This window comes from Solanum pennellii, chromosome 10 (assembly GCF_001406875.1).
Source record: "Solanum pennellii chromosome 10, SPENNV200".
Taxonomy (NCBI): domain Eukaryota; kingdom Viridiplantae; phylum Streptophyta; class Magnoliopsida; order Solanales; family Solanaceae; genus Solanum; species Solanum pennellii.
In genome coordinates, this window is record NC_028646.1 from 29583325 (window position 1) to 29597009 (window position 13685).

The window sequence follows — 13685 nt, forward strand, 5'->3', positions numbered from 1 at the left end:
TATACTTAATTATCATTACATTACACTTATAGGCAGTATCTAAGACAATTCACTATAATCAGGTCACATAACAACCAACCTAAGGTCAAGATCACAAGTTACTAATTGATAGACTAGAAGAACCTAGATCAATTCAAACCAAACCTTCTTTACTTTGATAACACAATATTTATATCCACAATTCAACCATGATATTAACCTAAGGTATTAGCTACAAGCATCTTAGCATAATCAAACTCCACTTTTATACGTTTAAAGATCAATGTTACAGTGATCACATAGAGACATAGGCTAGTCATGTTCAATTCTTCATACATTGATCCGATTGGATCATACATAAACAATTCACCATCAATATACTTAAATAACAGTAAATATGAGTAACTCACAGTTTAATCAATAACAAACCATGATCACAATGCCCATGCAAGGCTAAATCGAGTTAGGAAAGGGACATGGGTTCACAATGCAATCGGATTGTTTTTCACGTTAAAACCATCACATTATCATCAATTCATCATGATTAATCCATTAAAAACATTTTGAGAAAGAACCCATGGCTAGATCGAAAGATTGAAAGTTTGATCATGAAATCTCTTTAAAAACTTTGAGATTAACTCTCCAAGTGAAAGGTTACTTAGAGATGAAGGATCGCCATACCTTTATCTAGATGAAAACCTCTAAAAATTGATGAAGAAACCATCGGAATCGAAGCTCCAAGTTGTTCTTGAGCTTCACCTTCAATGGAGGTTTCTAGGGAGAAGATTTTTAGAGGGAAAGTCTAATTTGAGAGAATTGGATTGGGAATGGGTTGATCACGTTTTGATCCCTTAAATACACCCAAAAATAACTAAAAAAACCTATTAGGCTTAGGTTAGGACGTGGGGTGAATTTTCCATTCACCCCTTTAATGAAACAGTCCTAGGCCACCATCGACGGGGGGTACTGCTGCTCCGTCGTTGGTGACTACAACTTCCTCTTGGTGGATTCAGCTCCTAAGGCTAAGTGTCAACCCATCCCTCAATTTACAGGGCGTCTATGGACTTACAAGGCGTCAACTGGAGCTCGTTGATTGACACTGCCAAGGCAGTGTCTTGACAACCCTAGGATCCTTCTTGTTGGCCATTTTGTGGGGCCCTTTGGAAGTCGTACCCGGACGTTTCCAATGTAAATACAAACCTTAAAAAGTCAAGAAACTTACACATAAGTTTCACCCAAAACAATTACGTGCAACACGTCCAAACATGCTAGGCCCCATCAAGACACACATGAACGTCTCAAGGGCTAACTTTTGAATGTCTTGGACGTTCTTGGACGTTTGACCTCTAAACTTCATGAAAACACATACACCGTTTAAAAACATCATTATAACTCATTTTAAGACTTAATAAGCTCATTAAACATTCAAAAACACATAAAAGCATCTAAGGCCCCTTTGGCGACTAGTCGTGGAACATCTTGGTCGTCCCTTGACGTTTGACTTCCAAATCACCTCAAACTTTACATACTGCCTCCATACCATATTATAAACCATTTAAGGTCCATATAACCTTATGACGAACATGTAAGTCTCTAGACACCCTAACTCATTTTGGGGATATTACATTTATTCAAGAGTTTAATAGATGGTTTGATACAAAAGTTATAGAAAGACTTCCGCTTGACTTTGCTTATGAAAATGTTTTCGATTGTATGGATAGAAAGAAAATTTTAAATTTTCCCGTATTTCAGATAATTTTAGGATGTATAAAACCATATCTAGTAGATTTATGTTCATAAATGTGAAGCGCGCCACATTTTATAAATAGGATGCTATCAGATGTTAGGAAAATTTCACTTCTTCATTCTATACGTCGTGCCATAGAAGCTTTGCTCTAGTAGGTCCATATTCTAATATTTACCTTATGGTTTCAGGTTATGGAAAATATTAGGGCTAATACTAGGAGAAATGAGGAAGGTGACGAGGAGCAAGAGTTTTCCCTCCAAGTTCCTCCTCAAGTTCCTAATAACAAAGGGGCTATGACGACTGTAGAGATAAGGACGAGTCTCCAAACATTGACTCATGTCTTAAACGACTCAAGTAACTCAGGATGCGAGAACTCAAGTGAATCCCAATATGAGTACAACCGCCTTTGGAATTAGGGATTTCATAAGAATGAATCCCCTTGCATTCTTTGGCTCCAAAGTGGATGAAGACCCACAAGGGTTCACTGATGAAGTTTTAAGAGTGTCTCCACAAGAAAAGGTGGAACTAGCCACCTATCAACTAAAATATGTGGCTCAAGTTTGGTATGAGAAATTGAAGGAGGATGACCCATAAGAGTAGGCCCGGTAGATTGGGGATCATTCAAGTCATCCTTCATAGATAGGTTCTTCCCCTAAGAATTGAGGGAAACAAAGATGCAAGAGTTCATAAACCTTAATAAAAGGGGTTTGAGTGTGAAGGAGTATAGCCTTAAGTTCACATAATTGTATAAGTTTGCTCAACCTTAGTGGCGGACTCTAGATCCCAAATGAACAAATTTGTTATAGGAGTATCTGACTTGGTAGTTAATGAATGTCGTTCAGCAATTCTCATCTCAAGTATGAATATTTCACGTCTTATGGTTCATGCCGAACAAATTGAGGAGCAAAAGCTCAAGAAAGGGTATAAAGGGGTGAAAAAGGATAGGACTGATGATAGGGATTTCTCCAATGCTAGATCTGATAGACATTGTCAACCTATAACCCAACAAGAACTTTCCAACTACGAAAGGGTGTCTAAACCTAAGCCCCTTAGAGGGATTTATAGTGAATATGTGTTGCTTAAGCCTACTTGCCATAAGTGTTGGAGAAGGCATTATGGTGAGTGTCTAGCCGGAAATGAAGGGTTCTATGGTTGTGGTGATAAGGGTCACAAAAAGAGAGATTGTCCAATCTTTAGGGCTAGAGGGAGAGAGCCCAAACAAGCTTTTCTCAAGGGCCCTAATCCCAATGCGAAGCATAGGTCCTAAGTTCTCCATTTTAGAGAAAATCAAGAGTGATCTCCTCATGTACCTTCCGGTATGCGTTTCATACTTTAGTCAATTTCCAAATTTCTTGTCTTTTGTGACTTCTCATATTAGACTTGAAATTATTGTTAGTATGCATGACATTTAGAAAAGTTGGTGTAGGCTTACTCCAAGCGGGGGGTAATGTTCATCTAGTAGGGTCATTGTGTGCTCTATGTGTTATCATGACTTTCTTATGATGCATGTTCATGAAAATGCCTACGTCTTGTTAGAAATGATTTATATGCGTCGTTTTTTTTTGTTTTGTAGTGCTTTGAGTAGATTGGAATGTAGGTTTCATGAGTTGATTATGAGCATGCCCTAGTTTGTGAAGTTGAAAGATTCTTCCTTAAATAGATGCATTTTGAGAGTGATTTGCATTTATGCTCCATGTGTGTGTATTGAACATATTTTAGTTAAGATATGTTAGTTCCTACTTTAAAATGAGTAGATATAGAGTTTCATGCATTTTGGGTTGGTAGAAGTAGTTCCTACTCCCTTGTGTTGCATTGAATGAGTTTGGTTTTGAATTGAATATTTTTTTTGCTTGGTTGTGTGCATTTAGATTAGTGCATGATAATGGGCTTATGAGATAGATTTTTTTACTTTAAGAAGTGTTTTAAGTATCATTCGAGGACGAATGTTCCCAATTGAGGATAATGTAACACCCCGTAATTTAGTGAGTTGAACTAGTGAGTACTAAAGCCTTGTAGGTGAGGTTTGGAGTGTCGTATGTGGGATAAAACTCATAGAAAAAATTACCATATTTAGAATTGAATGTGTAGGGGTTAAAATTTCGAGTACGACTCCGCAAGGGGTCCTTTAGGAGGACCCCAAAACAGTCCCCAAAAATATATTTTTGTGACCTACGGATGGCCATTCACGACCAGTAGATCAGAACACTCCCTGTAGGTCAAGTACTGAGTTTCCTGCAACATTTAGGTCTGAGACCCCAACCACGAGACCGAATAACGGACAGTAGTCCCATCAATGGTCCGTAGATGGGGTGGACGTGAGTCATGATAGTTTTCAGCTTTTATATTCTAGTTGAGTGCTTAGGGGTTAATTTAGTTATTAATTAGGGGTTAATGTAGGTAGGTTAGTAGGTTATTTAACCACCTATAAAAGCTTCGATAAACCCTAAACTAATCACTTTAACACATTCATCTAAAGACCCCAAATTACTCTTCTAAAAATCCTCTCTCTAGAAATGAATAAGAAGGAGAAGAAAACAAGTTGGGGCAGCAACGTAGGGAGATTTTCACCACTGATTCAAGCTTTGTTTAGGGCTTTGATTAAAGGTATGTGAAGCTTATTCATCTATGGGTTATTCCCCTATAGAACCCTTTTAGTTTTCCCCCAATTTTGAACTCAAAACCCCAATTTTAGCTAGGGTTGTGATTGCATTGTGGGTAGGGTTTCGATGTAATTTTAATCTAGTGGAGGACATCTAATTATGATTGAATTAGCTTATTTAATGATATTATGATGATTTTATGTGATTTTTATTGTTAACCCTGATCTAAAGAGATGAATGTGATGTTTATTGGTTGATGCCATTAGAGTGAAATTGAAGGTTCATAAGTGATCTTTTTTAATCAATATCTTGTGTAGAATTTGATCAAGATTACGAACACCTAGGCATGAATTGAACTAGACTTTATACAACCTGAATGATCTTGACTTGTAAAGTTAGAATTGAACCTTTATGATCTATTAGGGTTAGAATCACATAGTAATATGAATAACATTAAGAATACCTTAAAACGAGATATGAATAGTGATGCTAATATTACTAGGGCTTGAAGGTAAATCTAATATTATTAAATATAGATGCTAAGGCTTAGAGAGTAATATCTACATACGAATCCAAGGCTAATGAATAATAATGAGTTGAGAGACCTTTACTTACCTAGATCACCTATTGAATCGTAGATGGTAGGAAGTGATAGAATCACGTATCCTTATCTAAGGTAGAATTCTAGACATGATGCTAGGCATAAATATGAACTTAAAATGAAAGACTTCTCACATAGTAATTGTTCTAGGGTTGAAGGACTTCTCCTATCTAATTGGACAAAAGGATAGAGAACCTTTATACCTAGGAAATGGATGGTTATAGGTGCTCACACATGGTCTATAAGAGGAATTAGTATGGATTGGTTGTCAAGAACACCTTTAGGCATAAACATTGTGAATTGGAATGTAGCAAGAAGTACTCACTCACGTGCTTTTCTCTCCTTTACATCTTTTCATTTTTAAAGTAAATAATTTTTTGGCTTTGGTATTTTAATCCCCTTAACAACTTGCTGATGTTGTTTAATTTGTTGATTTCTGCTACCTCTAATAAATATAGGGAAGTACTTTCTTAATCCTGAGGAAACATTTCACACCGTCGAAATAGTTTCTTAGGATAGTGCCCAGCACGACTCAAGTATTTATCTATTTTCCGTACTAATATTTATATATCTTCGTAGTAATTTTCATCTTATTTTCAGGACAACAATTTTGCTAAATAATAAAGTTATTTGTTATTATTACTATTATTATTAAATGATAAATTTCTTATATTTCCCCAGCAATAACTTATTTTCTCATGTTTGGTTGGTCAATAGAAAATTATTTTTGAAAATATTTTTAATGTTTGGTTGGTGAATATTTTTTAAAAAACATATTTTATTTCGGCTTGAGACTAGAAAATACTCTTTAGGAAAATAATTTATGATCCAAAAATCAACCCCCATTATTGATCTAGCTAGGACTCAACTTCAACATCCAAATTATCCGACCCTGAGATTTGACCCAGGATCTGACCTAGGAAAAAAATTGTTTGACAAGATCGCGAGGATGGCGTCTTTGGGGGTGGGATGGGGTGGGGGGAGTTAGCGTAACACATAGAAGTTTTTAAATTTGAATTTTATTTTTTTAAAAAAAAATTAAAATATTCTTTAAAAACTTTTTTTAAAAAAGAAAGAGACACTGATGGCATGGGTGGGGTGGAGTGGCATAATATTTTTTTTAACATAAAAAATTACAGATATCTTTCAATTTTTTTAAATAAATAAAATAAAAATAAAAATAAATGAGGTGGCGTGGGGTGGGGTTGACGGGGGTAGAGGGTGGCGTAAAAATAAAAAAAATAAAATATTTCTCAAATATAACTTTTTGACGGCAAAGGTTTGGGGAGTGTGTAAAAAGTTTTTAAAAATTAAATTTAAAATATTTTTCAAAAACAGTTTCTTTTGATGCGGGTTAAGGGTTAGATAACGTAAAAATATCTTATATGACAAACTTTTATTTGAAAAGTACATTATTTTCTTTAAATTAAAAAAAATAAATTAATTAAAAACTTTTTTTAAAACATTTAAGCAACAAAAGACTTTCAAAAGTGTAATTGTTGGGCAAGAAAAGGAGAAAAGAGTAGTCAAAGAAGGTTGTAGAACAAAGAATAGATGAGTTCAATTTCGTTAGAATGTTTTGATGATTTTACATAGAGAAGTTTATTCAAAGTATGTTAGGTAAATGTTGGAGAGTGAAACACCAAAAACTGTTGTGATTATTATATGAATGAAAATGTAGATCCATATTTTGCAGTATCAGCTCTTAATTCTCTCATATTCTGACACCCTTTTCTCCCTTGAAAAGATAAGAGGATGATGTCTTCACGTGATGTCCATAACTTCCTGTTAACTTGTTATTCGAGGTATGGCCTCTCTCTTTAAAATCTTGTTAAACGATTGACATCACAGTCCTTCTACTACTATTATTATTATATTTATATTTACACCCACTCAAGAATTATTATATATTATCTCTACTTGGGGTTTGATTTTCTTTTTAATCAAAAAATTTAATCTTTTTTTATACAGAGCTGCACGACAAATGAAGATTGAAGGTTATGCTAATTTTGGGATGACACCAAATAACTATGTTTGGAAAGGAAACAATGGAGCAACTCACTTGTTTCTAGTAAACTCTCTCTCACTCTCGATTTATTGAGATTTGTAAACATACTGTGTATATGAGCTTTGACTTGTATGTTAATGCTATCGATAAATCTTTAAGAAAAATCCAAGTTGTGGTCCATTTTTTGGGAATTTCAGACCTACCAGTTTGTTATTTGCTTCAGATTCAGATCAACTATAACAACAATTCACCTGAAACCTACTATTTTGTTGTTGTCTCTCAAAGCTTGTGAAAGGTAATTTCTTTCACTGATTACTTTTCTTCTGCAAATTCAACTTTTAAGGATATACTATATAGGTTGTGATTAGGTTGTTAATCCAGCTAAAACAAACTACTAGCTTACTGTGTGCTATGCATATGTGTCTGCATCTTCTAGTTTCTTTTGTTATATAGTTAGTTATCTAGTGCTAATTTGTGGATCCGGAATTACCTAACTTACTCAGTTAAACTCTTTTTAGATTTTCTTTTAAACATATCATCCCTCCTGGTGAAGTGGGGTGAGATTTGGAGTGGATGGAAAATGTTAAGCTGCAAATAGTGATTTGATGTTTCATATTGATGAAAGGTAGAGCCTTTACGATAAATCATCCATGTGTTTGTTCTAGTTCTACTATTGTTGATATAAAAAAGTTAAAACTTCTGTTATTATGACTTTGAGAGTGGCGGATGTTTACAGTTCCTATTTCAACTTTGTAGCTTCAATGTATAATATTAATCCTGTAGTAGTTATTTTGTATGTTCTATTTAGATTTGAGTCGAGATGTCGTCTTCAAGACCTAGCCAATCTTCCACCACTTCATCAAGATCAAAGCACAGTGCTAGGATCGTTGCACAGACTTCTATAGATGCTAAGCTGCATGCAGACTTCGAGGAGTCAGGTGATTCCTTTGACTATTCAAGCTCAGTGAGGGTTACAAGTGTCGCTGGAGATGAGGAAAAACCAAAGTCAGACAAAGTTACCACCGCCTACCTTCATCAGATCCAAAAGGGCAAGTTTATCCAGCCATTTGGTTGTCTGTTAGCCCTGGATGAGAAAACATTAAAGGTCATAGCATTCAGTGAGAATGCCCCTGAAATGCTGACCATGGTTAGCCATGCTGTTCCAAGTGTTGGTGAGCATCCAGTTCTTGGCATCGGGACTGATATCAGAACGATCTTCACTGGTCCTAGTGGCGCAGCATTGCAGAAAGCCTTGGGGTTTGGGGAGGTTTCTCTGTTAAATCCTGTCCTTGTTCACTGCAAAAATTCTGGAAAGCCATTTTATGCAATTGTTCATAGGGTTACAGGTAGCTTAATCCTTGATTTTGAGCCTGTGAAGCCCTATGAAGTACCCATGACTGCTGCAGGGGCCCTGCAGTCATATAAACTAGCAGCCAAAGCCATTACTCGCTTGCAGTCCTTGCCCAGTGGCAGTATGGAAAGACTCTGTGACACAATGGTTCAGGAGGTTTTTGAACTCACAGGTTATGACAGGGTGATGGGATATAAGTTTCACGAGGATGATCATGGAGAGGTGGTGTCTGAGATCACAAAGCCTGGCCTCGAGCCTTACCTTGGTTTACATTATCCTGCTACAGATATTCCACAGGCTGCACGGTTTTTGTTTATGAAGAATAAGGTCCGAATGATTTGTGATTGCCGAGCAAAGCATGTGAAGGTAGTCCAAGATGAGAAGCTTCCATTTGATTTAACATTGTGCGGCTCTACTCTTAGGGCCCCTCACTACTGCCATTTACAGTATATGGAGAACATGAATTCAATTGCATCACTTGTAATGGCAGTTGTGGTCAATGATGGGGATGAAGAAGGAGAAAGCTCTGATTCTTCACAATCTCAAAAAAGAAAAAGGCTCTGGGGCCTGGTTGTTTGCCACAACACGACCCCAAGGTTCGTTCCCTTTCCACTGAGGTATGCATGTGAGTTTCTTGCACAAGTCTTTGCCATACACGTCAACAAGGAACTGGAATTGGAAAATCAATTCCTTGAGAAAAATATTCTGCGTACTCAGACTCTCTTGTGTGATATGCTGATGCGAGATGCTCCCCTAGGTATCGTGTCACAGAGCCCCAACATTATGGATCTTGTCAAATGTGATGGTGCGGCTCTGCTCTATAAGAATAAGATACATCGATTAGGAATGAACCCAAGTGACTTTCAGCTGCAGGATATAGTATCATGGCTTTGTGATTATCATACAGATTCCACAGGCTTGAGTACGGATAGCTTGTATGATGCTGGTTTTCCTGGGGCTCTTGCTCTTGGTGATGCAGTCTGTGGTATGGCAGCTGTGAGAATATCTGATAAGGACTGGCTGTTCTGGTTCAGGTCACACACTGCTGCTGAAGTTAGATGGGGTGGTGCAAAGCATGAACCTGGTGAGAAGGATGATGGCAGGAAAATGCATCCTAGGTCATCATTCAAAGCATTCCTGGAAGTTGTCAAGACAAGGAGTATACCCTGGAAGGATTATGAGATGGATGCAATACACTCTTTGCAGCTCATACTAAGAAATGCTTTCAAGGATGCTGATGTTGTGAATTCAAATACGAATTCCATCTATAAGAAGCTTAATGATCTAAAGATTGACGGAATGCAGGAACTAGAATCAGTGACTGCTGAAATGGTCCGCTTAATTGAAACAGCTTTAGTTCCTATATTAGCAGTTGATGTTGATGGGCAGGTTAATGGATGGAACACAAAAATAGCTGAATTAACTGGTCTTCCTGTTGATGAAGCAATTGGGAAACATCTTCTCACTCTCGTGGAGGATTCATCAGTTGATACCGTGAATAAGATGTTGGAATTAGCATTGCAGGGTACGTATCTTTGTGCACTCCCCCCTCTGTGTTATGTTGATGTTATGACTCTTTTCGTGAAGATTGATTTTCTACACTATTTTAATTTTTTTGAATATTATTAATGATTTTTGTCTATCCATTCAGTTAAATGAATTATGTAATAAAAACGATTAATTTTCCACACTAATTAATTATTTTGAATGTTATAGTTCACATGATTTTTGTCCATCCATTCAGTTACATGAATTATGTACCGAAGATTTAACTGAATACACCATTCCTTTAACCAGGGAAAGAGGAAAAAAATGTAGAGTTTGAAATAAAAACACATGGGCCGTCAAGAGATTCTAGTCCAATCAGCTTAATCGTGAATGCATGTGCAAGCAAAGATGTTCGGGATAATGTTGTGGGTGTGTGTTTTATGGCTCATGATATAACTGGACAAAAAAGCATCATGGACAAGTTCACCCGAATCGAAGGTGACTATAGAGCGATTATCCAAAATCCTCACCCATTGATCCCACCAATATTTGGCACTGATCAATTTGGCTGGTGTTCTGAGTGGAACACTGCAATGACCAAGTTAACTGGATGGCGGCGTGATGATGTTATGGATAAAATGCTGTTAGGGGAGGTTTTTGGGACACAGGCAGCTTGCTGCCGTCTCAAGAATCAAGAAGCGTTTGTAAATTTCGGAGTTATACTAAACAATGCTATCACTGGTCAAGAATCTGAGAAGATTCCTTTTGGTTTCTTTGCACGTTACGGGAAATATGTGGAGTGCTTACTCTGTGTGAGCAAAAAGTTAGATAAAGAGGGTGCAGTCACGGGACTCTTTTGTTTCCTGCAACTTGCTAGCCATGAGTTGCAACAAGCTCTTCATGTTCAACGATTATCAGAACAAACTGCGTTGAAAAGATTGAAAGTATTAGCTTACATAAGGAGGCAAATTAGGAATCCTCTTTCTGGGATTATATTCTCTCGGAAGATGCTAGAGGGGACTAGCTTGGGCGAAGAGCAGAAAAATATACTGCATACAAGTGCACAGTGTCAGCGTCAGCTCAACAAAATTCTTGATGATACAGATCTTGATAGCATCATAGATGGGTACGCTACTCTCATTTATCATATCTTATGTGTTTTAGTTTCAATACCCCGAGTTCCTTCCCGTTCATCCTTTTTTAGTTAAAACTTGATCAAGGTATGATGGTTTTGTAGCAACAAGTAAATGCTTGGATTTGATCTATGCAAGAACATTTTTTGCAGTAGAAGTGTTGTTCTTGGAATATATTTTTGTGCATTTGATATGATATTAAGTTTGCTTTGCTGGTTTATGGTTTTCTTGTCCAATATTTATTGTTTTTAGCTTTATGTTTATCATTTTAAATGATTTTCTACACTGTAATATTTGCTCTTCTTCTAATCTCTTACCAGTTATTTGGATCTGGAGATGCTCGAGTTTAAGCTGCATGAAGTATTGGTAGCATCTATAAGTCAAGTCATGATGAAGAGCAATGGAAAGAATATAATGATCTCGAATGACATGGTTGAAGATCTTCTTAATGAAACTTTATACGGAGATAGTCCGAGGCTTCAACAAGTCCTTGCTAACTTTTTGTTAGTATCTGTGAACGCTACACCAAGTGGCGGCCAGCTTAGTATTTCAGGCAGGCTAACGAAAGATCGTATAGGAGAATCTGTTCAGCTTGCTCTCTTGGAATTCAGGTAAATCCATATGACAGAAAAAATCACCTTGACCAGATATCTACTGTCCAAGTTAGCATCTCCCGCAAAAACATAAAGGTTGAGGGGTATCTACACAATCTATTGACATCTAAGCATTTCAAAATCCATCTTTAGGCTTAAAAACTAACCGGTATCTCTCTCAATACCGGTGATTCATATGTTATTTCTGTCCTCAGTAATTTTTGTTTGATAGTGTATCTATTCTCTATCAAATTGGGAACGTAAAAGTTTTTCTTGAACTCAAATGTCTCAATGTGTTTGAAGTCCTTATATTGCCATAGCATTTGATCCTTTGCAGTTCAAACTGCTACTTCTTTGTCTTCTCTCCATTTATTTTGTAAACATTGATTGCAAAATTGCTAGTTTAATTAGAAAATAAATTATAATTCTATATTTTTCACAAGTTTTAGTAAAATTGTTCTGTTGGCCTAAACATCCTTCACTCACTATTTTATCAGAGAGTCAAATATCTGAGTAGGAGTTTTCAAATTCAAAGAGAAGTGTAATATGCTCTCTAACTGTTGTAAGCTTATTGCTAATTCATTCTTTGGACGAACGAAAAATCAACCTTCAGCATTGAGGTGTAAATGTTGAGTTTTTCATCTATTACTTGAACATTAAATAACCCCAGCAATTAGAGTCTAGAGATTGATGAGACCAGGCTTAAAAAAATTATTTTAAATTGAGAAAAACAAATGAAAATCATACTTCTCTCAGAAAGCTTTGAGTTGGCATTTGTGGAATGGTCTTGTCCTCTATTTATTCAAGTGTGGTGATTGAGTTTTAAGGCTAGACAGATGAATTTAAATAATGACAAGAATCAGCACCATATGTTACTTGTACAAGGCTGACCAGGAGAACATTACTTGCTATTGCAGGATAAGACATACAGGGGGTGGAGTGCCAGAAGAATTGCTTGGCCAAATGTTTGGTAGTGAAGCCGATGCATCTGAAGAAGGGATCAGCTTACTTGTCAGCAGAAAACTGGTCAAGCTGATGAATGGGGAAGTTCAGTATCTAAGAGAGGCTGGGCAATCAACTTTCATTATATCCGTTGAACTCGCAGTGGCTACCAAGTCAAGCTGATGATTTTCAGTACCCTCTTAAGGTCCTAAACTAATTCTGCAGGTCTGTATAGTGGAAGACGATTTCAAGTTTAAGATTTCCTCTGTTTTGTGCTCGTTCTTGTCATTTTCCCTCCTCTTTGTTACATTGTTTGCCTTGGATTTTTAAAAGTCACTTGAACAATTGCTTCTTCAGCATTTCAATTTCATTAGAATCCTCATCTCCCATGTCAAAATGCTCAACATTTTATAACTTTAGTACCAGAATTCAAGATTTGATATTTAGAGAAGGCAAATGGGTTGCTTGGGCTGACATAACATGGTTTGGGTCATAATGGGTTAAACGATGAGTCATAGGAGAACCCGTCCAACTTGATCTAACCTTTGTTCTTTCTCTTTCAAGGAGAAGAATTATGTGATATAGCGACTTAAGACAATTGATAGTACTACTTTCAAATTATTACCTAAAATATAATAATTTCTCAAACTTAGCAATCCCTTGATATTAAGCTCTAATTTTGGTAACCCTTATCCCTTCCATTATCTACTCTATGCATTTTGAAAGCAAACTTTCCCTTCTCTTCCAGTTTAGCACTAAAGTAGCTAATAATGACATCCATCAAGGTATTTACAAAACATGCATGGTTTACTAGATTTTACATGACCTTGGCAAGATGAGCCCAATCCATATTTTTCTATTCCTAAATCTTGTTGGAGATTTTTGGACGTAAATCCTAGCTCACACAATTAAAAGAGGGTATGTATTTCATTTAAGAGACATCTTAAATATTCCTATTTAGCAACAAATTTTAAAGGGACAGAAAATACATTACAATCACAATAAAATAAGAAAAAACATGATTTTATTGATAAATATGCTGGTACAATTTTATTGATCTATTGATTCTATTCTTTTTAGATTTATCCATGATTCGAGGGCCGTCAATGACCTCTATATGAATATTTCATGACTTTTGTGGAATACTTCGGGATCTTGATAATTTTTAAGATGTCATTTAAGAGAATTTAGTATCCTTTATATAGGCCTAATATAGGGGTTTAAGACTTATTTGCCTCCAAGA

The 13685-nt window shown here is 36.3% G+C and overlaps 1 protein-coding gene across 7 annotated transcripts; it reads left to right on the plus strand.

Moving 5' to 3' along the window:
* Positions 1–6413: 6413 nt before the first annotated feature.
* On the plus strand, positions 6414–12831 carry LOC107002259 (phytochrome A). 7 transcript variants are annotated; one of them, XM_015200205.2, is made up of 7 exons: positions 6414–6732; positions 6899–7230; positions 7454–7560; positions 7744–9811; positions 10084–10900; positions 11228–11518; positions 12418–12831. In XM_015200205.2, exons 4-7 carry the CDS (start codon positions 7756–7758, stop codon positions 12623–12625), a joined length of 3372 nt encoding a protein of 1123 aa, XP_015055691.1. In that variant the 5' UTR covers positions 6414–6732; positions 6899–7230; positions 7454–7560; positions 7744–7755; the 3' UTR covers positions 12626–12831. The 7 variants fall into 7 exon arrangements, with proteins under 7 accessions (XP_015055691.1, XP_015055693.1, XP_015055695.1 ...); XM_015200207.2 differs by lacking the exon at positions 7454–7560 and having other exon boundaries at positions 6899–6998; positions 7159–7230; XM_015200209.2 differs by having other exon boundaries at positions 6899–6998.
* Positions 12832–13685: the final 854 nt, after the last annotated feature.

Coding starts and splice junctions, on each gene's coding strand:
- LOC107002259 (XM_015200205.2), top strand. CDS start 7,756: ATGTCGTCTTCAAGACCTAGCCAATCTTCCACCACTTCATCAAGATCA. Junction 9,812..10,083: donor GTTGGAATTAGCATTGCAGG/GTACGTATCTTT, acceptor TCCTTTAACCAG/GGAAAGAGGAAAAAAATGTA. Junction 10,901..11,227: donor CTTGATAGCATCATAGATGG/GTACGCTACTCT, acceptor ATCTCTTACCAG/TTATTTGGATCTGGAGATGC.